Below are 26,960 nucleotides of genomic sequence, written 5' to 3'. Positions count from 1 at the left end.
TCTGGTCGCCATATTGCGGCGCAAATAAGGTCGGAGCTGGTAATTCATGCGGGATACCGATAAAAGCGATGAAAGCCAGAGGCGCCTAATAGTATTCCGCTATAATTTATAATGGAATAGCCACGGTGTATACCGGCAGACACCGAAAACAGCTCAGGAAATATGGCAACGCCATTAAAAGCTAACGATTAATTAAACGCGAAATAAATATTTGACCAACGAATTACGGCGATATTAATCTACATTTTGCGCGTGTCGCCAGCTCAGAGCGTTATACATTCCACGCTTCCCTGCTCTTCCCACTGTCATTCCTCTCTCGCTCACGTACCAATCTCGAATTTCCTGCCAAATTCTTCTCACACTGAAAAAAATTCTTGCCTATAAATATATATGCATATATAATATAGTAATATTAAAAATTTGTAAAGTCATATATATAATTATGGCGTAAAAGGGCGAAAGCGTTCTCTTTTATTTTTTATGGATTCTTCTCTTCATATTCTTCCTTCCTCCTCCTCCTCTTCTACTCCTTGGCATGAAAACGCCGACCCTTATACTCTCTCCCTCTCTCGTGCTATTTCGCAGCTTGTATCGGGAGGGACGATGAAATTGCATGGCGCTTATACGTTCATTGTAGCCGAGTACTGATCTCGTAAATTTCTTCGTAAATTTCAAAGCGAATGCCGTAATTCGCTGGGGAACTACCGAGGGCTAATCTCGTAAACGTCAGCAGGAGTGGTCACACAAAACCACCCATCCTTGTTCCACGGGACGTCGGAAGAAAGGAACTGACGAACGTTGAAGCTCGCAACAAATACCGGCGCTATGCTCTTTGCGTTAAATTTGTTTCCTTTACAAAAGACGATGCACCTTGCCGTCACCACTAACCACCCTTATCTCTCTCTCCGTTATCCCCTCCCCCATCATCCTCACCAAACATTGTTATAGAATTTGAAAGTATAATCCACATGGCGCCGGCACGTCATAGATTTATTTTTATCCTGGCGTTCCTTCTACGCCAAGTTCGTTATCCGTACAACTCGCGAGCGCCGTGTACCACTGCCGCTAAGTAGAAAAGTTTGTTTATAGGAAAAACTAGTAATAGGGAGAATAATTGGTATCGCCCCACTGGCCGGCAAGCTTTTTTCCCCTCCTTGTTTACCGTTCGGTGTACACGCGATACACGTATAGTCGTTGCAGTTTTACCTTGTAATGGCAAGAAAGGCCTCGCGCTCGCTCGCGCGCAACGCTATCGTGAGATAGTCTACTATACGTCGGCCAAGAGAAAATGGCTGTTGTTTTATTTACAAGCGATACGTGGTAAAAGCAGCTATATAGTCGGACCAGGCCAAGCCAAGCCAAGCCAAGCCAGGCCAGGCCAGGCCAGGCCAGGCCGCAGCTAGACTCGTTGCTGCTGAAAATCCGGAATTCATCGTGCGTGGAGAGACGAGGAGGCGAGGCAAGTTTGAGTCGTGGCTGCGCGCCGTCTAATCTTCGGAGTGGAGGCGAGCATGAAAGAAAAGCTTGAAAGGAAGAGGAGATATCAAGACCAGGTGGGTTGTTGCTGAAAAGCAACGAGACTGCTGCTTCTCTGGCTGCAGGCTCGAAGACATCGGCGTCGCGTCGTGTCGCGTCGCGTAGCGTCGGTAGAAGCAGCTGCAGTCGCACCAGAGAGTTGCGAGTCACTCCATCATAATTAGTCTCCCTGAGCTCCCCTTGAGGGATGTTCCGCGTTAGTTCCATTTCGAAGTAATGCGATCGCTGATTAATACACCGCGTATAATTAATCCTGGTCCTCATTAGTGCCGCCTAATACTTTCGCGCGCGATGACAAGGATTAACTCGAAGCCCTTTCCTATTTTCATCGTTTCTCGATAAGCTTTCCAACGGATATGCATTAAACAAATATTTCCATATTGAAACACGTTCACCGTTAAATGCGATGGAAGCTTCGAATTATTCCTATGCACGGCCATTGAATAGCTTCAAGGCTTTTAGTTGATTTACAGAATGTGCTCTTACTCCATACTTACGTACGGTCATTTTCGCTAAGTCTACTTACAAACGCTTACCGTAAGCTTTTAGAACACGCGACGCTACTCTGCAGTAGTAATATCGCTACGCTTTAGATATTCTTATGATAAGAGTTTTTCCGCAGACACACACGTGCACAAGATAATTCCTCTCCACGATATTCAAACCGTATGCTTTTGTTTGGTATAAATTATTGTCTATATATATATATATATATACATATGTATATACATGTATATGTGTGGTACAACGCTTCGTATTTTTGCCGTCCCTGTGTCGTTTGCACGAGGTACGTAACGTACCGAGTTAGCTATATATATACAGGGTAAATTTGACCCCTGACAAATGTTATTATTAGTTACATTCAATATCACATGGAACGATGCCAGAAAATTCCTTGCCATCCTCAAGATGGCCAAAAGTCGAAATACAATATTTCAAGACGGTGTGGCACCCCGGAAACAGAAAATAGCGCAAAAAGCCAGCTTCCTAACTACTTACATTAAGCTTCTTTCCCTCCCAATTTACATTAAGTCTACTTGCCGAGAATTCAGCAGCTATGCTATACATAGGTAGGTCATCTCGTGTTTTATGATTGCCAACTTTTGCGGCTTTGAAGTTGGGTAAACTAACGGGGGAATTAACGACGGTGCCCGAGGGGTTGCCGTAAGAAATCAACGCGCTGTAGTTTGGCCATCCAATGGAATGATCGATTGATTCTCGATTGAATGTGGCGGATTAGGATGGGTGCGTGAGAATTTCAGAATGACGGGATAAGATTGGATTGACTCAGACAGATAAAAGAGAGAGAGAGAGAGAGAGCTAGACTTGATGGATTTAGAGACAAATGGTTACTCGAGGAGCAAGTCAGATCGTGGACTAATTTCCTTGGCGGACTGTTCGGGAGGCCAGCTGACACGGGGTTTCTCCACTTGATGGGGTTAATCCCGATAAGATTCGTGCCGTATCGCGAAGGAACAGCAGTTAGGCTAATCCCTTTCTTGGCTGTGGCAGTAGTATAGAAGAGAAGATGGAGGGGGGGAAGGTCGAATGTATAAGAAGAGCGAAGGGGCAGCTTAGCCAGGCTATCGCTCGCTATATATAGAGGTACGCACGATCCGTTCACATCCAGGATCTTCCATGCGGAATCCTCGCTCTAGGCTCGAGAAGACGCTTCGACGTTATGACATCACGCACCATCGTAATCCATCCAATCCGGCCGTGCACAGGCAGACCCGACCGAGCCCTTTGCCACGCACACTCTCCACTTTGTTTACGAGGATCTTTTTTAAATCAGCAACGTGGGGGAGCATAGTTGCGAAGGCAAACAAGCGCGTCTCGATGGAAACTTTGTGGCTGCAGGTGCATATGCTACATACTACCTATATATATGTATACATAAAGTGGGGTTGGTGGAAAGAAACGCGCAGGGGCCAGAGACCAGCGTGCAGCAGCAGAGAGCGAAGTAGAAGCAGCGGCTGAGCTCCATTACGAGATCTAAGGATCGTTTCTGGCTCGTTTCTTCCGCTCGGCGGCACCGGCCAAGCGATGAAAGAGTGAAAAAAGGCATAAGAGAGACATTGAAGCGTAATGTCGTGCTACATCCAGCAACATATGTACCACCTACCTACGCTAACTCTCATGTTCTCTACATATATATTATAGTTTAGTGTATAGTGTACGGTATATCTCATCCCCTACCGAGAGGGAGAAGCCTGGAGAACCACATTTTTCCTCATCCTCCTTCTAGCCCCGCCCCCCCCCCCTTCCTCCTCCTCCTCCTCCTCCACCTCCTACCAGAGCTTTCATGCCGAAAACAGTTGGCTTCCATTCGCGAATAAGGTATCTTTTTAAAAGGTACACGGTAATTGCGATTACGCAACCACCCAGTCTCGCCATGCCGCATTAAGAATACATCCCTTACAATCGATATTCTGATCCCTATAATAGCATTTCTATATAACTTTCTCGACTCTCGTTTGAATAGAGGAGTTAATCGTTTATCGATGTGAACTATTAAAATTCAGCGATCGATTTGGGCCATCTTTTCAATTGCATTTTATGCGATTGCTAATTCGCAGGGTAGTCGACTATTAGTGTCGTCGAGATCGAACGTGCGAGCGTTTTTCCAACGGTATTTGTCGTTCTCAGGAGACTCGTGGAGGGAGAGAGAAAGAGAGAACCCAGTGGAGTGGGAAGTACAAATTGTCTGTGCTCGGCAATAGCGCGTGCATGCTGCTGCAGGGGTACGGTTGAACGTCGCGTTTTTGCCGGACGCGTCGATAAAGCAAGAAGCCCTGCAGAATATACGTATAAGCGGAATCGTAAATATCAGGGCATTCCGGTGCTCGAGCGACGGCAAAAAATTCTGCAAAAATATCCACCCATCAAAAAACCCTCACAACTATTTCCCAGCGCTATATTCGTCCTTTGTTCCTTGCACAATTCAATCGATAATCCTAATTACTGATTTTCCAAATACCTTCCACTCGTAATTCGAGGGAGGAACGTTACACAATTTTTTGCCAGGGTTTTTGTTTATCGAAATAAACGTTGCAACATTTCACTGGCATTTATTTGTCGATATTTCGATCGCGATAACGATAAGCAACGTCGTGTGTAAAGTGCGAGAGAAAAGAATTTTGAAGAATTCTATCGTAAAATTGTATTGATGAGCGAAGGGGGGGGGGTGATAAAATTTTATTGGGGGAAGACGATGCACGTTAGTCCAGCGGAAATCGCGCTTTCCTTCCATCCCATTAGTCGAGCGATGATCGTGATTGGATCTACCATGGAGTCGGAAGGAATCAATTACCAAGGGATAGTCGAGCCTAGGGAAGATACCGGAGCCTCGTAGATGGTTTCGGGTACGAAGAGGAAGCTGGGATCAACAGATTAGGATCTTCAAGGTCTCGCGCGTCTCCTTATCCTCTTATTTTCTTTCCGCTACCGCGACTAGCATCCCCCGATTCCTTTTCTTCCGGCGTGCCCGCTTGTTGCCCGGGATTTACACCGCGAGCTTTATTTATTCACGCTCTAATTACCTTCTCACGATCCACGCGCCACCACACGAACGCCCATTCCGAAACGAGAAAGTTCGTGGAGCGAAAAGATTAATGGGTTTGGCTATAACGTTGCGAGAAATGCACGAGGTGAGAAATATATACATCCTTTCTTGGAAAGAAGTCAACGACTCCATCTCTACCTGTGGCAAAGTCTATATCCTATATATCCCTATTTATCTGGAATTCTCTCGAATCCTACAACCCCCCCCCCCTCCCCTTCCCCGCCTCTTCAACCCCCAGCATAGCACGATCGAATCAAATTATACGAACGATCCCAAGAATTTTGATTTTCGAGCTAAAACTCGAGGCGCGCAGGCCGCTTGATTTGCGAATTTCGTGGGGCTTCTGGTATTTCCGTGAGATAAGATCCGGCGGGAATGGCCGTGAGGGACCCCACGGTATTCGGCCTGGACAGATAACATCTCAATAAAAGCAGAGCCGGTATAAGCCGGTATAACATACGCGCGGAATGCCGAAAATAGAAGTGCAGGCGGGGGCTAAAATCCGATTGGGGATGGAATGATTTCGTGGCGGGTCGGCCGAGACTCGCTCGAAGGAAAGAAAATCTTGAAGAAGGGTATGGAAAGTATATCATGCACACGTATACATACTTATACTAGTGGGAGTATATAGGTAGGATGGGTATCGAGTAATCATTCTCCCGGTGCACAGGGGTTAAAGGGTCGGGTGTAGGCTGACTTGGTTGAGATTCGAGTGATGCAAGCAGCTACGAGGAAGATAGGATCGAGAGAGAGAGAGAGAGGGAGAGAGAAAGGGTGGTGGAGTTGGGGGCTCTCGGCATTCATCTGGACAGATAACATCGCTTGTTAAAGCCACCCTCGCTACCGGTGCAGCCACCACGCTTACCTGGAGGGCACTGCTGCTGCCAACATCATACTGACACGAGATAGCGAGCCCAGTCACTAGCTCATCCACCCCTACCCCTCTCTCTCTCTCTCTCTCTCTCTCTATCAGCCCCTACTCACCACCACACCCCACACCCAAAAGCCGCCTTCCATCCTCGTTACTACCACATACACAATGAGAGACACACACATACCCCGCAACATCACCGTCACGACCATTGCCACGACCTCCGCCACCGCTGCCGCTGCCGCACCACCCTCCGAAGCGCTACACTTCACCACGAAACCCAACAATCAGCCCGGCTGCTACCAGATAACGTGGCTAACTGTCGCGTCTCAATTTCAACTCTTCTTCCGGTAGCGGCTCGTGCTATCGATAACAACCTCGTAGCACGTTTGCCCTCTGTACCTCGTCCAAAACTACCCCTCTTCGAGATATCGATATACGGTCCTCTATAAAAATCAGTTTCGCAATTGTACGAGCTCCAATTCGTTCATTGAAATCCCTCTCCCCTCTCAGCATCCCCTCCCCGTCCTTCTCAAGTTTGCAAAAAATTCCGCCAGGATTTACGAACACTCGGCGAATATTTGCCTTGAGACTTAACCCGTAAAGGGATCATCTTAAAGTGCCTGGGACAAAAAAAGCAGGTAATGACAATAAATCTTCTTTATTATGGGCGTATAATGCGCATAAAAAAGATGCTGACGGTAATGACGCGAGGGAAGGAGAGAAGCGGGAGTGGAGGAGAGAAATCCAGATGGAAGGTGGAGACCCGCGAGTCTCGTTGAACCTGCCCGCTAATAATTATATTCCCATAAATACATTCAGAGACACAATTAGGGCGCGACTTTTTTCCATTTAATGTTACGCGATATACTACTTTTTTTTCTTCCATGTCTTCTTTCGCTGGCGTGTATTTTTTTTTCTCACCGGCAAAGCCATTAAATATTTTAGTACGACGGGAAATGATTGTATCGCCGGAGGCTGAAGGACGGTTAGAGGGGAGGCAGAAAGGGGGTCAGTATTTAAATGCAGCTAGAGCTCATATCGTAAATTTGTTCTTCCTTCGTGCGAGAAAGTATACATAGAGTTTTCCATTGCAATTTTAGCGCGTAGCATTAAAAATTTTCAGCGACGAGAGGGGCAGTTGCTGCGCGTACGTTGCAGTGGTATATATACCTACGTACGTACCGAGAGAAAAATCGAAGCTACGACGAATAATCCGTCTCTCTCGCGTGGCATATATATCGGACACTGAAATATTACCGGGTCGCGAGGACGACACGCGTGCCACGAACGATTTATTTCGCTACGATGTAATACAGTCGATTTGTAGGAACCTCGTAATTTGACAGGACCGGTTAACAGTGTCAAATATCAAATTACAGCTCTCATAAATTATTCCGCTTAATTTACCTCGTCTCCCCAAATGAAATAGAAGAATCCCCATTACAGAGCTGACCAAGCGACGGGAATTCTGCAGGGAAGAAAGGAGAATTTATTCTGTCGTTTTTCAAGGCGTCGATTTGTCGAACGCGACACGAATCCTCCAGGAGTTTCGCAGGATTCCCCGAGAGCGCGCGAAGGGATGAAGCGTCGTCAAAATAAATAAAGCGCGTCACGCCCCGAAACGCTTCGACAATTTTTCTCGGTTCTTCGGGGAAAAGATGCTTCAATTGTGAGTGGTAGCTGGAAAAAAAAGTGTCAAAGAGGAAGATTTTATTCATTTTTTTCTTTTTTACAGCCAGTAGTGTTTTTTGTATCTTTAATGAAAATTAATTTCTTGCCGTAACGGGATAAGGACGAAGAGAGGGGGCAGGCGAGTTAACACTCATCACGTACGTCCGGCATATTTAGCGAGGCGTCAGCGGACGTTAGCGCGGGATACAATTGTAGCTTAATGCCGGCTGGCTGGATTGGACGTTGTAGGGCGTGCCGGGGGAAAAATGCGTTTACGCACGCGTGCGATCCAGTTGCAGGAAAGCGGAAGCGGATATGGCAAAAACACTGCAAGTATAGCGTTGGAAAACTGTAAGCGAGGCGAGCGGAGGAGAGACGGCCGGTTGTTGCGCGGAATCCAACGCGTGCATAAATCCCCATCCTGACGACGCTCGTTGTTTTTGCGATTTACGGTCGATGGCAATATTTGCGCGTTTATCCTACACGATTGCTATCACGCTTGAGTGAAAGATATTTCGTTGTAACAATAAACGAATGTCTTTCCCATTAATTATCGATCCCCCGTATATTGCCAATAATTGAAAAGAATTCGAAGAATACGAGACTCGGACAAAATTAATTCGATCGAGACTTATTATGAAGGGGGAGGGGATGAAACCCGGGGATGTACACAGCAAATGGTTGGTCGTTTGTTTAACGCGTGCGCTCTTTTCTCATACGGTTGGCCAGTCGTTTGTCGTTCCATTAAAGTTTATCGATAACGATAGCTGTCTCCGCTACAAAGCCAGGACCGCCCCCCCCCTCTTCTCCTCCTCTCCCATCACCCTCAGTCTGGCTCAAAAGATGCAACGTGTACTGAAAAAGGCATCGATGAGCACAGAGTAAAATCTCTCGCTGACACTGTCGAGTTCCTCTCCATCGTCGTAGCTTTGTTGTTGTTGTTGCTGGTGTCGTTGTTGTTGCATATCCGTCAGAGAGGTATCCGGTCGTCAGGGCGATTATTAAGCGTAATTGGACTAATTAAACGAGGAGGGTCTTCTGAAAGAAGCGATATCGTTTCCGAGCCACTAGCCACGAACGATAAGCGCCACTACAAACGACCCACTTTTCTTACTTTCCGCCTCGATATATAAGCCAGCTCTCCCTCACCCCGTTAACCTTACTTTTCTTCCGCTCGGCATAACCCCAGCCTTGTACCACCGCTCCCTCCAGCCCCTCCCCCTTTCGCCTCTTTCCACCATCATCCGCCACTTCCTCCTTCGACGTGCTATTCTCCCCTAGATTGCCCCCTTGAACATCGAGCCAGATTTTACCTCGTCGTATCTCACCCTCTCTCTGTCATTTCTTCTTTTTCTCCCTTACTCGCTCCATGTATTTTATCGAAAATTTTATTTCCATCGCAAATCACGTCCGATCACCAGTCTCTCTTTTCCACTTTTTTTATCCTCTCACTCCCATTATAATAACTTGATCTTATCTCATATTTCACTGTCACCTGTTCCCGTGAAAAACCACCCTCCGCTCCTCTCCCCCCTCCTGCTCTTCCAATGTAAAAATATATAAATATGTGAGCTAGAGTGAGAGACTACTGAGTGAAAGAGGGCAATCAAATGGATAAGAGGGTGAGTGGCAAAACATTTTTATGATTTACGGCGACTGGCAATATTTGTCTGTTTGCTCGAGCTATTGATATTATTGACATTTTCCTAGCCATTCGTTGACTCTTCACAAGAGAACATTTACTCTATCGTTTTCTCCCACGCACCTACCACTTTTCCCTCTTTCCCTCCCATACCCTCTTCCCATCCCCTTCTCTCTCTCTCTCTCTCTCTCTTACTCCCTATATCCACGCGTATATCAATCTTTTTTTATGAACTCATGTAAATACAGATTCAGCGAAGCGACGGTCTATCTACACTCAGGATAGAATATTTTTCATCATCCATTCCCCTCTTACGGTGAAAACATCATCTCAGTCTTTAAACCTTACTGCGTAATAAAATTAAATGTATTTATCAATAAAGAGAAAGAGAGAAAGATATGGTTGTACAACTATATATGCGCGATATTTATTTATATCTCGTATTATTATCGAGCATTATTGGCAAATGTATGAAGAACGCAATAATTTTCATCTGACAGTTTATTATTTAAACGAGTACACTTTAAGTCGTTTAAATTTAAATTAATATTTATTGGCATATAAGCTATTATAAAATACATATTTTATGCATTGTTCCAATTGCGATAAATTTTCATTAATAGCTTTATGTATGCCGAAAATGGATTGGTCTACTATATTTAACATGGCTTTGGAAAATAGCGACAACTTTAATGATTGATAATTTCGAATTGTGTGTAGGTAGGATGGTATAATCTCGTTTTATCACTGGTTGGGAAACAATGTCAATAGTAGCGTCTCTGACTGATTTATAGTGTTCTTAATTAAGAAGGAGCGAGAGAGAGAGAGAGAGAGAGAGAGAGGCGAAGGAGAGGGGTGCAGCATAATATCGATTGAATCACGAGCAAACAATTTCAGTAGCTAACTAATGAAGCAAATACTCAAATGGAAAGCTTAAGATTGAAAGTAGGCCAATCAATGCTGAATATGTAGTTCGAAGCTTCAACTTTCGAAAGTCGTTTACCATGCTCGAATTACATTTATTTGTCCTTATGATCAAAGATAATTAATTACCGTAGAAATATGAAAACAAATTAGATTAGCATAATCGACATGAGACGGAGAGATTCCTTGAAAATATCTTTTATCTGGATGAAATGGAGAGAAAGCAAAGAAGATATAGAGAGACAGAGAAAGAGAGAGAATGGGGAAGAATTTAACGAGTTGTTTCGCATTGTTTAAGGCATCCTTGAGTAAAGTAGTCTAGGACCACGCGAGTTAAGTTCTTTCGGTGAAAATTTCTGGCAGCGGTCATTACTTATGCCGACAGAATCCTAGGAGGGTGCGGAGCGGAACAAACAAGAGGAAGCTGTTTTCGTGGGTCTCGCAATAAATGCCAAGAAATGGGGAGAAACTTAAAGCGAGGAAAATCTGCATCGTTATCTAACTTAGTCCATCCGTATAATCACGAGAAACTCCTATTTCATTTCTTTTGGACGCTGCTCCTAGCTGTACCTATCGCAGCCGCATCTGGAGCAGGGAAACATTGTCGAAGCATCATTTTCCCCCTCGTGCTATTTTTCATTAAAAACTTCCGCGAGGTGTCAGTACGCGCCTCGTGCGCTACAGCTATAAAAACCGATTGTCAATTGTGATCGCGTAGAATAATACTATGAAATTCGGATCGGAGAACGACGAGCGGATAAATCAATGGCAACAAAAGCCTCCTAGCCATCGCTCGGCAGGCCGGCGGAGGCAAATGTCGGGAGCTTTTGTCGGATTTACTCGATCGTATTTTCAGTGATTAATCAATTGTTTGGCGTACTGTTACCGGGCAATTCATTACGCATCGACACGAAATCGCCATTTTCGAGTGGTCCGTGTGCTGCATTATCGCGGCTTACTCGACGATACTATCCTCGTCCTATGGTTAAGCGAAGAATTAAGCAAGCCCTCGTCAAACGCAAACGTATAATATCGCGATGGAAGCATATACTGCGGAGTTAAACGCTTCCTGCATGCCTTAATTTAATTCTCAAGAAATATTAGTTATCAACTAGCACGTATATATATATATGTATACAGCAACGAGATGGAAAGAGATAAAATTCAAGGGCCTTATTGCTTCGGTGCCTGCCTGGCAAAATAAATATTGCTAGATAAATTTGTACGCGTGACGCGAATAGCGCGTATAGCGAAAGTATGCCGGAGACTGGTATATGAAAAAAGTTGGGAGGATAGTTTGAGTGGAGAAGAGAAATGTCATTGCTTCGTGTTTCGACGCACGGTTTATCCGTTACAGCTTTGGGAAAACACAAGCGCGCACTGGGTAATGATTGTACCGTTGTATTTTAGGGATAGAGTCACAGAGGAGCTTTCGCGACCCGACAGTGCAATCCTATTTCACCCACTGGTAAGCGTGTGGATATATTCGTTCGTGCTGACCAATCCGATCGAAGCGACAAAAAAAATATCATCTGTTTGCATAGAGTTATAACGGGTCTTTGTAGCTGCCATGTTTTGTCTTTATTACTTTTTATTTTCATTGTTTTTTAGTTGCACGCATCGCATGGCGAAACAAAGCTTCGTATACGAAGCTGAAAATCTCCATGAAACGCTGATGATTACATCTCATCTGGCCTACATAGCCTTTTTGTCTCCGCGTCATCCGATCGCGTTAAGGTTTTGCTCGGAGTACATCGATACCCCATCGGGAGTCCCAGCATTGATTCCTTTCGCCGACTAAGCAATTTGACTTTTTCCAATTAGGCGGCCGGATCGCGGATTATAAGCGGGAGGCTCAAGGAGGTCGCGATATTGCGTCTTCCGACCGGGAATTGCATTTCCAGGGAAAGGGTGGGAGTCGAGAGATCAGAATTGCAATTTGACCGGGGACAAGCGAGGGGTTATAGGTTGGGGGAAGGCCTCTCTCTCCCTCTCCATTCCCTAGCTGTTGTGGAAACGCCAACAAATCCGGGATCCTCCACGGTGCCCTCGAAAGCCGTGCGAGCTTTCAAGGGTCCAAACGAGATTGCGATTTCCATGCTCGCCCTCGCCTCCTAGCAGAGGCGCGCCGCGAGACATTGGGAATTTGTTAATTGACAATAATGAAACAGGGACGGCTATTTGCGAGCTTTCGAAGCCTCTGTACATCGTGGCTCCACCCAACTAAATCCCTGATCTGATTGCGTGGCTTCGAATGACCGTGCCAATAGGATATGAAGCTAAAGGAGCTCTTTGACGGATTATTGAAAACCGATTTGCTTCCTACCCAATTAAACTACAAGTCATTAAAGCTATAATTATGTTGATACTCTTCATCCCCCTCCCCTACCCTCCATCTCACTGAAGCCTCACCTTCCTCCACGTCTCTTATCTCCGCAGTTAAAGCTCATCCTTGAACCTTGTTACAAGAAAAACAACAAAAAAATATACTCTCGCGACCCCTCGTTGAATACGCTGACTCGTGCTACGTGGAATAGACTATGAGTGGAAGCTGCAACGATCGTTGATTGCACAGAAATTATGAGAAAATTGTGAATTTTTCCAGCACGGTGAATTCGTTTCAATTATTGCTGCTGAAGAGATCCTTTGCAACGCGAAACGGTGTGCGTAGTTAATACTCGTGTAACGTATAGCTGGTAAGTTAATAATTAAAAAATAGTTCGTCAGCGAATCTTCGGGATTATTGTCGGCAATAGCATTCGGTATTTCTGCTGTAACGTGTCCGGAATTACCAAAGATATATCGAGTATCGCTATATAAATGCTGTTCCATTTCCAGGAATAAGCGAAATGCGAGACTCTCGCCCTGCACTGCCAAGTCGGTCACTAGCTGCGATATGAAATTTTATTCGCACTCGTATATATATAGCGCGGCTGGAATTTGATTTATCTAATAGCGAGCGATTTAATGGCTATCTCTTTTTTTCGGCTTTTGTATGTTTACCTTTTTATCCTAGACGGCGCGTCACCCCCTTATCCGACTCCCGAGTAATTTCATAAAGGCGAGAGTTAACACCGAATTACCACCGCTGAGAGTTATAAATCCGAACGTCAAAGCACTCGTACCGTGACGTAACGAAGCGCGGGAGATCTTGTTACAATGTTGATACAAAAGTCTCGCGCGACCTAATTGGATTCGTAGCGACAGCCGCGACGAAGCGCCCCGAGAATTACCTTGTAATTTCGACCCCGGATCCACGCAGCTATCTTTCCGGAAGGTCTGCTGCAGTCGTTTCCATCGCCAAAGGCGTCTAATCGATATAACGACGAGACGAGAATTCCGCTGAAAAGCAGAGTGGAAGCCTCATCGCGAAACTCGGCAACTGCATTACGGGCTGGGGGTGGGGGGTTGATCGTTGAATTCATGCGGAACGCGTGTACAAACGCGTTTAATGGTCAGCGGAGAAAAATTTAGCTGGCAAAAGTTGGCGTGGACTGTGCGGTATGGGGCGAGGATGAGGAGGGGGGGGGGGGGGGGATGGGCAGAGGCGTGCAGCACAAGCGAAGCGATTTAAAGCAGCAGCGGAGACTCCTCCGGTGCGGCAGGTATAGTGTGCAACACTATGTGCACGGTGGAAGATGCTGCAGCGGTAGGGCGCGTCATCACCGTCAAAATTGTTCCTTATGAATTACTGGTGGTTGCTGCTACGGAACGAACATAGGGACAGCGGAGTGAAGCGTTTCGAATCGTGCGGAGTCTCCAGGGCCAGGGAGGAGCGCGCGCGCGCCCCCGCCATCCCACCATGAATTCATTCGCACCCTCATGAAATTCAAAGCGGTCGTTACGCTCCTGGCGCAACGACCAAGCCACCAGCACCAAAGTCTAGAACGACCGGTCCCTCTCCTATTCTTCTCTCCGACGTACGAGCGACCATTTACCTCCCCCCCCCCCCTCTTCCTCCCTCCCCCCACCCCTCGTGTCCAATCTTTTATTTATGATTTGTTTATCTCATCATCTGCTCGGACTCGCCCAACCTCCATATATATATATATATATAGCACACAGACTATCATTTGAATAACGCTCAAGCCGGAAATGGACTTTTTTACTCAACACGATCTCGTCTATTCTTGATGCTTCCTGGCTTGATTGATCGTTATTCAGATGAGACCGTACGATATTTTTATATGCAATTTGCGAGTTAATTTCTCGTGGGACGATGAAGGGAGAGAGGCTTGGATGGTTATTAGCTCTCATTGAATCATCGCAAAGACTAATTCTGGTAATCTGGTCAATGGAGTTACACAGAGTTTGACGATATCTGTACATCGAGTACCATCAAGCCGTCGCTCTGAAAAGCCTCTTAATCCCCGTTCGGCTAGCACATAGAGATATAATTAATCCTTTGCGAAACTACGCCAGCGCACGTGACACCGTTCACGAAGATTATGTTACTGGTTGGAAGAATTTAGTAAACAAGCCATAAGAGAAGGTGCAATAATGGAAAAATGGGAGATTGGCCGCTTTAAAGGAAGTTCCGGACACAGAACAGAAAATTCCCTCTGTATATATGTGTGTGTGTACCTGTATGAATGGCCAGCGAGATTGAGCCGAGAGATGGCAAATCGGTCTGCACGATATATGAACTGCGCCAAGTCGAAGGAGGAGCTCGCGTGTGTACCTCGTCACCCTTGTAACTTTCATTCTTCCTCCTCTACCCCCTCAAACCATATGTACCATTCACTTTCCAGCCAACTTCTATTACATCCCTTTCATCCTGTTCTTACCGAGCGGGAATACAAAATTTTTCTACGAGGTTTTCGTCAACAAATCCACAATTCGCTTCTATTAATATATATTTATACTCTACTATATACAAACATTATGCATACGATTTCCATCAAACCATCAAAGCTTAAACTCGGCTTTATCCACTCTGGTTAAATCCGTATTCCCTCGTCTTTCTTTATGAAATCCGCGACTCGTTCACCGATCATGACAATAGCCGCTACAGGATTACCGGAAACGACCTATCGAAAAGATAATTCGAATAGAATGGAATTTCGTGTTATATCGGGGAGGCGAATTTGTTTGCACGCGATAGCAGTGTAAGATTTACCTGTGGCATTATAGAAGCATCGGCCACGCGTAGATTTTCAATACCGTGGACCTTGAGTTCGGGATCGACCACGGACAGAGGATCGCTGGATGGACCCATTCTGCAAGTTCCGGATTGATGGTTCTCGGGCCTTGTTTTCCATTGGATCGCGCAAATCCAGTACTGGTCGGTTCCGAATCCGTGTTTCTTGCACTCCTCGACAGGCTCGCTTATCAAGGTCAATCCATGTTCCTGCATCACCGTTGAATTGGCCAACTTCAAGATGACCTTCAACCCCTGCAGAATAATCTGTGGATCCTCGGGATTCGATAACTCGTTGCTCCAAATGACGGGCGAAGCCAGCGGGTCTTTGCTCTTCAGGGTGAGACGACCTGCGACGAAGAATTTCGATTTGCAATCACCGAGTTGGTTTCAGTCGAAAATTGGCGAATGAGAAGAGGAAGAAGCAATAAGAAAATTACCTCTGCTGCGAGTTTGAATATTCACCGAAGTCATCCTTATTACGGATCGATCGTTGTAAGTTTGCAGATCGGCGATCTTGGTGTTAGGGCAGGTCGCTTGGTAGCCCGCAAAGAATATCTGAATATCGGGATCGTCCTTGGTGGTAAAATTTGACGCGACGATTCCGGTTACTTGAGCCAATCCAGTTCCGGACAACGGCCCCGTTTGATTATATAGATAGAGGTCGGACGTTTGGATATTCAAGAGATTATCGGCTTTCTCGTTCAACGCGAAATCAAGACCGAAGGACGCGTGATTGTGTAGATTTTCACCGACGCCAGGCAAATCGTGGACCACGCGAATCCCCTGGGACTTCAATTGTTCTTTCGGACCAATTCCGGATAATAGCAAGAGTTGCGGAGAATTGATCGAGCCAGCCGTCAGAATAATTTCCTTTCTCGCCATTACCGTGCGACGTACTCCGTTCTAAAAATGATTTCCTCAACTTTATCGAGCGTGTCGTTCGCGCATCGCTCCGTGAGACGAGTGCTATGAAAATTCGTTGATTACCGAGACGTATCTGACACCAACGGCTTTCTTGTTCCGCATTATGATCTGCGTGACCGGCGAGTCGAGGGCCACGTGCAGATTTGGTCTGTCCTTGATGGGTCTCAGATAGACCGAGGAGCTGCTCAATCTGACACCATCCCTGCTGATGGTCTGAGCCACCGTGAAGCCCAAAATTTTATCGCCAACCATGTCCTCGGTGACGCCGTAGCCCGTCTCTTCGGCCGCCTTCAGGATATCCCAGGCGAATGGCGGTTGCCACGGAAACCTTGGAATATAAAAGGAATTTCGATGAAAAAATAATTTTAAACCGTTCGACTAATTAAATTTCTGGCATACCTCTCGACAGTCATCGGACCTCCCCTTGCATGGTACTTGGAACTCACTCTTCCAATTTCCCTGTTGTCTTCCGATTTCAAGTAGTAGGGCATCACTTCGTCGTAGGACCAGCCTTTGTTTCCCATGTCCACCCATCTTTCATAATCCTTGGCGTGGCCACGATGGTACGCCATCCCGTGATGTACCGTGCATCCTCCTAAATTTCTTCCTCTGGGAAACTTGCATTTTCCACCGTTGCCCAGGCAAGCATGAGACTCGTTCGTCGTCGTATAGTTAAAGTCCAATTCGGTACCTGTGTATATATACATGTATATAAAGATAGTAGATGGATAAAGTAAGAAGCGAATTAAAAGCGGAAATGAGAAGAATAAAGTTGAAGCGTATAATGATAATACGACGAGTGGCATTATATTTGAGTAGTGAAATATTGGAAAAATGAATTGCCTAGGAATAGCTGAAGATTGCTGGGAATTTCAGCGGCAGCAGGCTCATCCGGTCCAGCTTCAACGAGCAACACTTTCCACTTGGATACTTCGCTTAATCTCGCAGCTACAGTCGGGCCCGCCGCTCCACCTAAATGACATTTAAGTAGCTTACAGCATCAGCGTTATAACTCGGGGAAGAAACGCTTTTTATATGCACGACGAACGATTTTCCTCTCACCTCCAACGACAATATAATCATAAGTAGGCAAGGGTCTCTTAACGGGATTTATACGTCCGCACGGATCAGCGATTTTAACGCTCGACGAGACCAGAGCGTTGAGTAATCCGAAAAACAACAGATATTGGTTTCCAGGACAGACGTCGGTCAGTTGTGGACCACCGAAGAAGGGATTCGAGCAAAACAAGCTGTCCGGCTCGTAACTACTAAACTCCTGTTTCGGACAGAGACATGTGTAAATGTATATATGTGTGCCTTCTTTAGGTATATATATATATATATATATATAGAAGGCAATAAAAATCAGTGTACTCTCATCGGAAATTATAATTCGCGCGACTTATTAACGGTGAATCATGATAATAGGTTTTATCGAGTGGACGTACCATTTTATGGGCACCCTTATACGTTTACGTCTCGAGAGCCCGTCACAGTTCTTACGGCAACTGTATGCGGTTGCGGTGCAAGCACTGTCTTATATATTGTCCAGTTTTTCGCACCGTGCTACAAAATGCATACTTACGAATATATTACCCCTATATCGTAAAATACGATAGTCTGACAACTGTGTAGCTTCACAGCTATTTGTTAAAGCCGTAGATTACGACTACATTCGCGAAGCACGTAGTTATCTATCATAGCCTTCCGCAATGGATTGCTCAACAGCTATTCGAAGAAAAAGATTGCCTACCGGGAAGAAGCGCGTAGATACAGTATTAAACAATCAGTAGTCCTCATACATCCGTATGCACGAAATAAATAATTTATTTACAATATTTTCCAGTTAGAGCAATACTGACATTTTGACTGATGATCGGCGCAAGTTAACATTGTCTTCTTTGCACGAATTCGATCGTGTATCATATATTTCGGTCTCTATATATTCTGGCGCGCAAAAGAGAGAGGAAGATTCTTTCAATAGTCTCCATCCTTCTCTCCTATCATGGGCTAGGATTTTTCCATCATCGTTTGTCGTTTGTTACAAGAGTACTAATTATTCCGTATTATATACAGAGAAATTAGCATGATATTTATATCATGACCTTCGCAAAATGACAAACCAAAAGTGATGTAAGAATGACAGCTGCTTTTTTATCGGTCTATATAGCTAGGAGAATATCCCGGTTGAGGATCAATAAATCACCATGCGGAATGGATAAAAATAAAGCGAGGTTTCTGTGATGTTCGGTAAGCTCGTTGATTGTTGGACTAGATGGAGCTGAGGTTTGTCGTCTACCAGATGCTTTGGTCCCAGTCGATGTACTTGATGCCCCAGAGCAAGAGGTCCAGCGAACTCTCGACCGTCGGACGGTAGCTAATGACACATGGTAAATTGCTGATGACTAATAATTCTTCCCGTGGTTGTGCCTCGAATTCCTATATTGGCCATATCCGTACCATTGTGTGGCTCCGACGCCCCAGTCGTGTTTGATGAATGACGCTGCTCTTTCACCGATCATCATTGCTGGTGCTCCGGTGTTACCAGAAGTCAGCTGAAAGGATACGTGCGATTAGTGATCTTCGCCCTTTCGTTTAACCGTGTGATACTCTGAATTATATATAGCATACATATATATATATATATATATATAGAATATTTGAAAGATTAAGTTACCTGTGGCATGATGGACGTGTCGGCGACTCGGAGACCTTTGATACCGTAAACCCTGAGGGTAGGGTCCACCACTGCCATGGGATCGCCCGGTGGACCCATTTTGCAGGATCCTCCCTGATGGTTTTCCGGTCCCGTATCCTGGCGTACAGCGCAATTCCAATACTCATTACTGAGATACGGGAAGCGTGCGCAAGCCGCTATTTGTGGGTTGCTCAGGCTAATATTGTACTTAGCCAAGGATGTAGTGTTGGCCAGCGATAGAGCAATCTGGATTCCTTCTATCAGAATAGCAGCATCCAAGGGATCGCTCAAATAATTCCCCTCGATTATGGGATGTTCCAAGGGATTATTGCTGCGCAAGCGTAGTGTACCTGCATATATCGGAGCAATAATGAATTTGCCATTCGTCTTCAATGGTAATTAGAGAAGAGATTTTTGGATTTGCATACATTAATGTGTCATCAGTGTTGGAATGAAAATAGGAATTGGTCGAATTACCTCTGCTACGTGGATGAAGATTAGTCGGTGAAATGCTAATGCTGCGAGAGCCGTTGTCCAGTGGCTCGCCGATTCTGCCGGTGGAAGCACAAGCGGCTTGATAGCCGCCGAAATAAAACTGAAGGTCAGGATCGTCCTGGCTGCTGTACCTCGAGGACAGTATTCCCGTGACCTGGCTCAAGCCTGTAGACGCCATTGGTCCTTTGTGGAAGGATACGTACTCGAGTGCAGTGGCCCAGTTAAGGTCGTACACGTTCGGCTCGTTGATGGTGAAGGATAGGGTGTAGGACACGTGATTCTGGAGATTTTCACCGACTCCTGGAAGGTCCTTGACGACACTCACGTTTACGGATCGTAGATGCTCCTGTGGCCCAATCCCGGACAAGAGCAGCAATTGCGGAGAGTTTACGGCACCTCCAGAAACCACCACCTCCCTCGCAGCTCGTGCAACTCGAACCTCACCGTCCTATTATCATTGAAATTCCACTCTGAACAAATATACTGCTCTCCCTCGTTAGGCGAGGATCGATCACGACCCGACTAGCAGGAGCAGGAGATAGCGTGGCTTGTCGCTGAGAAAAATAAACTTACCTGAATATATTCAACGCCGACTGCCTGGAAATTTTCAATGATAATTCTCGTGGCAGTCGCGTTCAGCGCTACGTGGAGGTTCTTCCGGTGCCTGACGGGCCTCAGGAAGGCCGAAGCGCTGCTGACTCGTACGCCGTCTCTGCTGTTGGTTTGGGCAACGGTGAATCCCGTGTATTGATCGCCGTTAAGGTCCTCGCTCAGGGGATATCCCCTTTCCGCGGCGGCACGGAAAATGTCCCGTGTGATCTTCGGCTGCCACGGGAACCTCTCCACCGCCAACATTCCTCCGTAGGAGTGATACTTTCTGCCGACCCTGTTGATCTCGGTATTGTTCTCCGAACACATGAAGTACGGCAGCACCTGTGCAAGAAGTATATATTTATCTCGCTGCCAATCGTCGGAAGCGTGGAATTAACTGTATCGCAAAGTACCTCGTTCCAGGACCAGCCTCTGTTACCCATGCTAGCCCAGCGGTTGTAATCTTTGGCGTGACCTCGTATATACATCATACCGTTGTGCACGGAGCTGCCACCGAGGTTTTTGCCACGAGGCCAACTGCACGAGCCGCCCGTCGAGAGGCACGCGTTCCTTTCATTAACCGTTCGATATTGCCAATCAATCTCGCTTCCTGGAATTAGAAATATAATCGTAATTAGGATTGACGCTTCGGTCGCGAGTACTCTATATAACACCCGTGGGTAAATATCACGTTATTCTCTCGGTGTGGTACGTCTCTCGTCAAGTACAATAATAAAAGTATCGATTTTTCACGCGAGTAACACATCGAGCAAGATACTCAATATTTACATCATCATTTTGAGGAATGTCTATCGAGTTTTACATTTAGCAATATAAACTTTCCATGAAAATCAACGCGATATCGAAATGAAGAGGGATGTGGAAAATTTGTTTATATATTTATCCCTAATGTACTACTTACCTAGGAACATTGCTACCATACTAGGAACATCAGCACCGGGAGGCTCGTCCGGACCCGCTTCCAACAATAAAACTTTCCACTGGGCTACATCGCTGAGCCTGGACGCAACCACGGCACCCGCCGATCCACCTATGAAGCCGAAATGAAACTTTGCTTTAATTAGATCCATTAAGGACTAATTGTAGGTTATGCGTGCAATTTGCCCAGTACAGCCGGGCTAATTAGAAATAATTTAGAAGCTACGTTCTCTCAGCGTTTCTGACAGAGGTAATGTTACGTAATAATTGTGCAGGGGATTGGCTACGCATAACTAGCTGTGATTACTGACGTCGCACCTATTACATGTATATATATATATATATATATATAGAGAGAGAGAGAGAGGTACTACACATGGCACGTAGGCCAGCTTGAGAAAGAATGCTGTACGTAGTTAGATTGCAGTAGAAAGCGGTTTGCCGAGGCCTTGGCAATGGCTCGCCAAATGCTCGTCAATCGCTCGTGCTTATATCCCGTATACCGGGCATACAATGCCCGGAACGTGTTTCACCTTCTAAAACCATTTGCGTACAACGCGGAACGAAAGTGCTTCGCAATAATCAGCGTACATACAACACGACAAAGCTAATGCAACCGCGAGAGCTACAAACGCTGAATTCTAGACGCGCTTTACCTTGTTACCTCTCTCAACACCTGGCAATCCACCGTTCGATCGATCACGCGATTTCCCTCGAAATCGTAAAATTCGTAGCGGATCCCTGCACCGAGTGAAAGTGTACAGCGCGCACTCATCCTTCATTTGTCCATTTTTCGTTGTATAGAATCGGTGTTGGTAGTACGGGCGTGGAAATTGCTGTTTATCGCGAAAGAAAGCTACGGAGTGGCTCTTCGACAATGGCAGGATAGCCGAGGCGTATATTTATATACGAATGACTTTTGAGGGGGGAGCGAAGGGTAAGGAGAGAAGGTGGAAGGAAAACAAACGGAGAGTGCACTGCAAAGTGTTCGGTCGAGCGACGACGGTTCCCAATCGACGGGCGAGAAGCTCGGAGATGTAATAATAGCCGATAAATGCAGGTTGAAAGGACGATTTTGCATCTGCCTCGTTTCTCGCCAGCTTGGCCAATTGGAGAAACACAAAGCTTTTCCGATTAGCCATTGTACACGTATACTCGCGTACGTTCGCTCCAGGTTGCTCCGTGCTGATGGCCTGCCGCCGTCACTGTAACTTCCGCTCTAGTCACGAACCACCGTGCAACGATATGTTTATGCGATAACAGTAATTTGTAAGTAACATAGGCCCGAGACTTATCGTGGCTGTGGCCGCTCGTTCGACGAGTATCGTCCTTGTATCAGCAATCCGCAAGGATCGCGTCTTGTCGTGCGTCGACCGCTTTATCCTCGGTGTTTGCTTCCTACTCGGAATTCACTGCTAAAACGACGGACTTTTGTCTTTTTCGCGTGCCAGATAAAAATCGCGCCACGGTAAGAGAGGAAGAACCGGTAGTGCAGCGTCAGGTGTTGGCCTTGATAATTAGCTTGATGAGTTTGCAACTGATTCTGAAATTAACGCACGCGTGATCCTGTTCCTTCCGTTGGTAATGACACCGGATACGGGCGTGTGTAGAAAAAAGGGAAGCATTTTCTTCTTCCATGCTTACATATTCTCCTCGAGTGAAAGTCTCGTCGTCCCTTTCCTTCGTTATCCCATGTTTTCCTCCACGAGCATTGAACCGACCATCATTAACATCGAAGAGGTCGCCGGTAAAACTACGATTTTTCCACTTTCGTTTCCATCCCAACATTGTTTTGGCCCAAACCAAGCGAATCGTCATTAACGAAATCCACTGCAGGTTTCCGTTTCTTTCGCTCCTCGTACACTCATCATCCTTTGTTCATCGCGGCGTGCGCGCAGTGCGTAATTAGACATAGAACCGTGGCATTAGCCAAATTTGCCTGCAAGTATTGCGTTGGCGAGCGAAGCACATTGTTTATTCTTCGGTCACGAGAGCGACCCTTTTCTATCAATTACTAATATCGCATTATGGCAGTAATATAAATGTACAAAACACTGGAGCGAGATAGATTCCACAAAGTTTCATTGTTGGAAATTGACAGAGAATCCGCAATTTTCTTGCGGAACATACGCCGTAACGTAACGCTTAATTATACACGACAAGCTCGCCTCAATCTTCCCATATAAAATTTTTCTTCGGTTATGATTCATTTAACGGGATAATTTCATAGTACCGCAGGAGTTTCAAAAGTTATCCTTACGCTTCCTCGGTGTTTTTCTTCGTTTGCCATTTTTTCTTCTTTTATCTTGCGATTTCGATCGTACCAGGAGTTGCAATAGTCGAGGCTGCGCGCGCGGTGCACCGGGTGAAAACCGTTTGGTATTGGTAAAAACAGATCGCGGCTTGCGCAACTCGCTTCGTTGCTGTATCGCCAAACACTCTCGCTGAAAGGAGATCGCGTATCTACAGCGATTCGACACACGCGGCTCTTTCAGTTTACCCCCTCCCCCATCCCTCTCTCTCTCTCTCTCTGTCTCTCTCTCACTCACATACACACACACACACACAGAGTCTCCGCAGCGAACGAACACACTCGTGCTCTCTCGACGCGCTCCCGTGATTCCTGGACTCTGTTTACTCGGAGCGTATTTTACGCTAGACCAGACGTCCGCGTCTCTCACAATGGAGAGAAGAAAAGTGAAGGTTTCGCGCCACTTAACGCCCCATGCAATGCCAACGATATTAACCGAGCCGATTTACGTGGAATGCCAGCTAACTCAATCAGCGCCAAAACAATTATATCTGCCGATAAAAACTCTCCAAAGCCTCGCGATTCCTTGCATTTTTATATCTCTCTACACGTTTTGCCCTCTTTTCGACGTACGTACACGCTCCGCACATTCTCCCCCCTCGTTCACCCTTCGTAGTCTCGGAGAATAGACCGTCGATCACTTGGCCCAGACGCCACCGAAATTTCATTAACTATCGAACAATTGCTTTCTACCGGTTTTGAATAAATAACCGTTTGTATTAATATCCCGTCTATAAACAGCTCTGTCAATCGCATTTCGCTGCCGCTGCGGCCTGCAACGATAATCAACGAAAAACAATTGCGCTTTCGCCGATTCGCGCTATCCGCGATTCGAGATAATTTTGTTTGTTCCGTACAAACACGTGGAGGCTCGCGCATACCGGTGGAAACACGAGTTTTGGCGGAATAAATGGGAGGGGGGGGGGGGGGGGGGGAGGCTTCGCATTATGGAAAATTTGAAATTCGACCAGAAAATCAAACGATCCCCTCTTAGTTGACCGTGCGCAGCCAATTTTGCGGCTGGTATAAAGAGGATGACGCGGAGAAGAGTGAAATCGGAGCTTTAAAAGATAATTAGCGGTGTGGGCAAATGAAGAAATTGAATTGCGATCCATGTGCGGCTGCGTCGGCAGTGTTTGATTTATCGGTCCGTCGGTTTTTCCCAGCCATCGCATAAAATATTCAATCGCGTCGCTCTCCCTCGCGTGCTTTCTATCCTCCACCAGAGTTCCTATATTGTTTAACGCGCTTAAAAATTGCACGGGAGAGACTGCTGGGTCGACCGAGGAATAGAATCTCGAAAATCGTCGATGCACACGTGTGCGCGTCTTTATACGTATATATGTGGCATGCACGCGTGTTGGTACTGCGTATATATATATATATATATATATATATATATATATATAGATAGATGTACGTGTGTGGTGGGGAGAGAGGAACGCTATACCGAAAGCGTTTGTTTTTCAAGTTCAAACTTATTTCTTTATTCCCCCAGTTTAAACTCCAAGTGACAGGAGAACGGGAGGGTAAAAGTTATAATCTCTTCCATTCCGCTCGCAGGAATTCAGTTTAAAGTTGGCGATAACATTGCCATTTCCATCGCCCGTGGGAGTTTATATTCAATTTTTATTTAGACAACTACAATGAATCTCAATGTCTGGCGGATTATTTATTATCGCTGGCGAGGAGGAGAGGTGGAAGAGCGTTCGCAGGTTGGAGAGCGAGGCGCGAGGCGTGAGGCGCGCGACCTTTCGCGGTTCGATGATTCCAAGAGTGACGCAAAAGCGGGAGAGTCCGCGTTCGATGAACTTAAATTAATCCTTACTCACCGCCAACCACGATAAAGTCGTAGTAGTATTCGGGAGGACTGGCCGGCCTCACGCGGCTGCACAGCTGCGAAATATCCTCCTTCGCCCTTATGAACAAGTCCAATATCGTCATGAACATGAGAAACTGCGAGCCAGGACAGGTTTGCGCCATGCTCGGTCCCAGGAACGGCACCGAACAGGCCGGTGTAAACGATAAATTGTACGACATTGTCTGAAATTTAATTACCAATTAAAAATACCGCTCCTATCGAACTTAACGCTAAAATCCCTGTATTTTTCATCTATGTACAGAGCGTCAGCATTTTCTATAACCCTGACAAATGGAGGACACGAAAATTATTAGAGCGACGAATGCTAATTTTCCCCAACTCTGCTTTGATTGTAATTTAGCACGATGAAGGTTGGATGTGTTATTAAGAGATACTAACGTGTAACTAATCGATCGCGCAGGTCCTTAACGTTAATGCACTTGGTAAACCAAAACACGCGTGACACTGTCCGAGACCGCACGTGCTACGATATCGATTCGGCCTCTCGAGGTTGGTGAACGGACCGAGAGCAACTAGAGCCTCTCACCGTAGAACGCTACTTTATAATTCGTCTCCCACCTTAAAGACCAATCCCCGGTACAGACAAATGATGATTCGATCACACAAATAATTATTATACCACTATATTTTCTTCTAATCCGGCTCAACCCAAGGTCAAGTTCATCAAGCAACGTTACCACACATCGTGACATTAGATTTTCAACGAGATATAGCTATAAATTGATTATCTGCCATTGATGGATGATTTGGCTTACGTTTATGACACCGGAATAAAACGTGGGAGATATATTACTATATGCGTGTGTGTGTGTAGAATGTCCATTTAGGAATAATCCAAGTCTAGGAGTCGTAAAACGGGGTCAATAGTTCTCCTCGCGTTAGTTTACATAGATATACATACGTCAGGATCAGTATATGGTGGGATGATAATGCTACGTAAAGGAGCGTATGTGTTGTGCGTTGGAGAGATAATATTTCGCACAAGGTTGCATGTGCACACACAATACGCGCAAATGGCATCATCGTTGGACCTGCAGCGAGGTGCAGAGAGCGTGTTTGCCAGCCGATGCCACCGAACGAAAATGGCTATTACCGAAATTATCGTGGCCAATTGGATTACGCGTATTATACGCTACTACCCCCTCCCCCTCCCCTTTATTACACGACCCCTGCCTCGATTCGTCCGTTTATTCTCGTTCGGTTATTCCATCAATCCTAGCGTAAAAGGTTAAAGATGACAGTCATAATCCATCACCGATCACATTGACGAATAAGGGCCAATGAAATCCTCAGGTCTGGTTTTTCGGATTAGCATGGACAGAGAGAGAGAGAGAGAGAAATTTGTATTAATATTAGATACGATTGTCGAGATACTTTAAATGATTTGGAAAAATAATCGTTACGGGAAGTTTGTCAGGAACGAACCACTTTGATAAAATTACGTGAAAAATGGTTATCAGAAGATTGAAACATCACAGAGATAACGCCACTTAATAGTTTTGTTTCTCATTGTAACACATAAATAAGATAACGATAATGACAAAAATCAGCTGTATCATTCATATTTCGATGAATTATCAAGAAAGGATATGAATTGGCTCTTTTAATACTATAACCAGTTTTGAAAGAGTCATTGATACAGTTATGAAAAAGCAGAACAGCTGTTAATAAAATATAATATTTATTTATTAAACGAAAAAAAAAGTACAAAGTTAGACGCAATAGTGCAAAATTATTAAAGATCCTTTAGATAATCCGACACATT

At 45.5% G+C, this 26,960-nt stretch overlaps 3 protein-coding genes across 5 annotated transcripts in view; 1 reads left to right on the top strand and 2 right to left on the bottom strand.

Moving 5' to 3' along the window:
* LOC136776233 (neural cell adhesion molecule 2-like) overlaps positions 1-26,960 on the top strand; it is a 204,336-nt gene that overhangs the window by 26,013 nt on the left and 151,363 nt on the right. The window lies entirely within an intron of this gene.
* On the bottom strand, positions 15,051-17,847 carry LOC136778791 (glucose dehydrogenase [FAD, quinone]-like). The gene is made up of 8 exons (XM_066735909.1): positions 17,728-17,847; positions 17,342-17,555; positions 17,123-17,251; positions 16,679-16,970; positions 16,343-16,607; positions 15,793-16,258; positions 15,332-15,702; positions 15,051-15,242 (listed from the first exon to the last, which is right to left on the bottom strand). Exons 1-8 carry the CDS (start codon positions 17,728-17,730, stop codon positions 15,153-15,155), a joined length of 1,830 nt encoding a protein of 609 aa, XP_066592006.1. The 5' UTR covers positions 17,731-17,847; the 3' UTR covers positions 15,051-15,152.
* Positions 18,091-25,706, bottom strand: LOC136778784 (glucose dehydrogenase [FAD, quinone]-like). The gene is made up of 9 exons (XM_066735897.1): positions 25,574-25,706; positions 25,146-25,356; positions 20,986-21,114; positions 20,477-20,673; positions 20,046-20,405; positions 19,455-19,920; positions 18,957-19,327; positions 18,740-18,834; positions 18,091-18,656 (listed from the first exon to the last, which is right to left on the bottom strand). Exons 2-9 carry the CDS (start codon positions 25,351-25,353, stop codon positions 18,575-18,577), a joined length of 1,908 nt encoding a protein of 635 aa, XP_066591994.1. The 5' UTR covers positions 25,354-25,356; positions 25,574-25,706; the 3' UTR covers positions 18,091-18,574.

Source organism: Prorops nasuta, unplaced genomic scaffold (assembly GCF_024137725.1).
Source record: "Prorops nasuta isolate Cenicafe-Biocafe unplaced genomic scaffold, Cenicafe_Pnas_1.2 PNAS00002, whole genome shotgun sequence".
Lineage (NCBI taxonomy): Eukaryota > Metazoa > Arthropoda > Insecta > Hymenoptera > Bethylidae > Prorops > Prorops nasuta.
The sequence above is the reverse complement of the archived record's forward strand: the minus strand, read 5'-3'. Positions and strand labels throughout refer to the sequence as shown.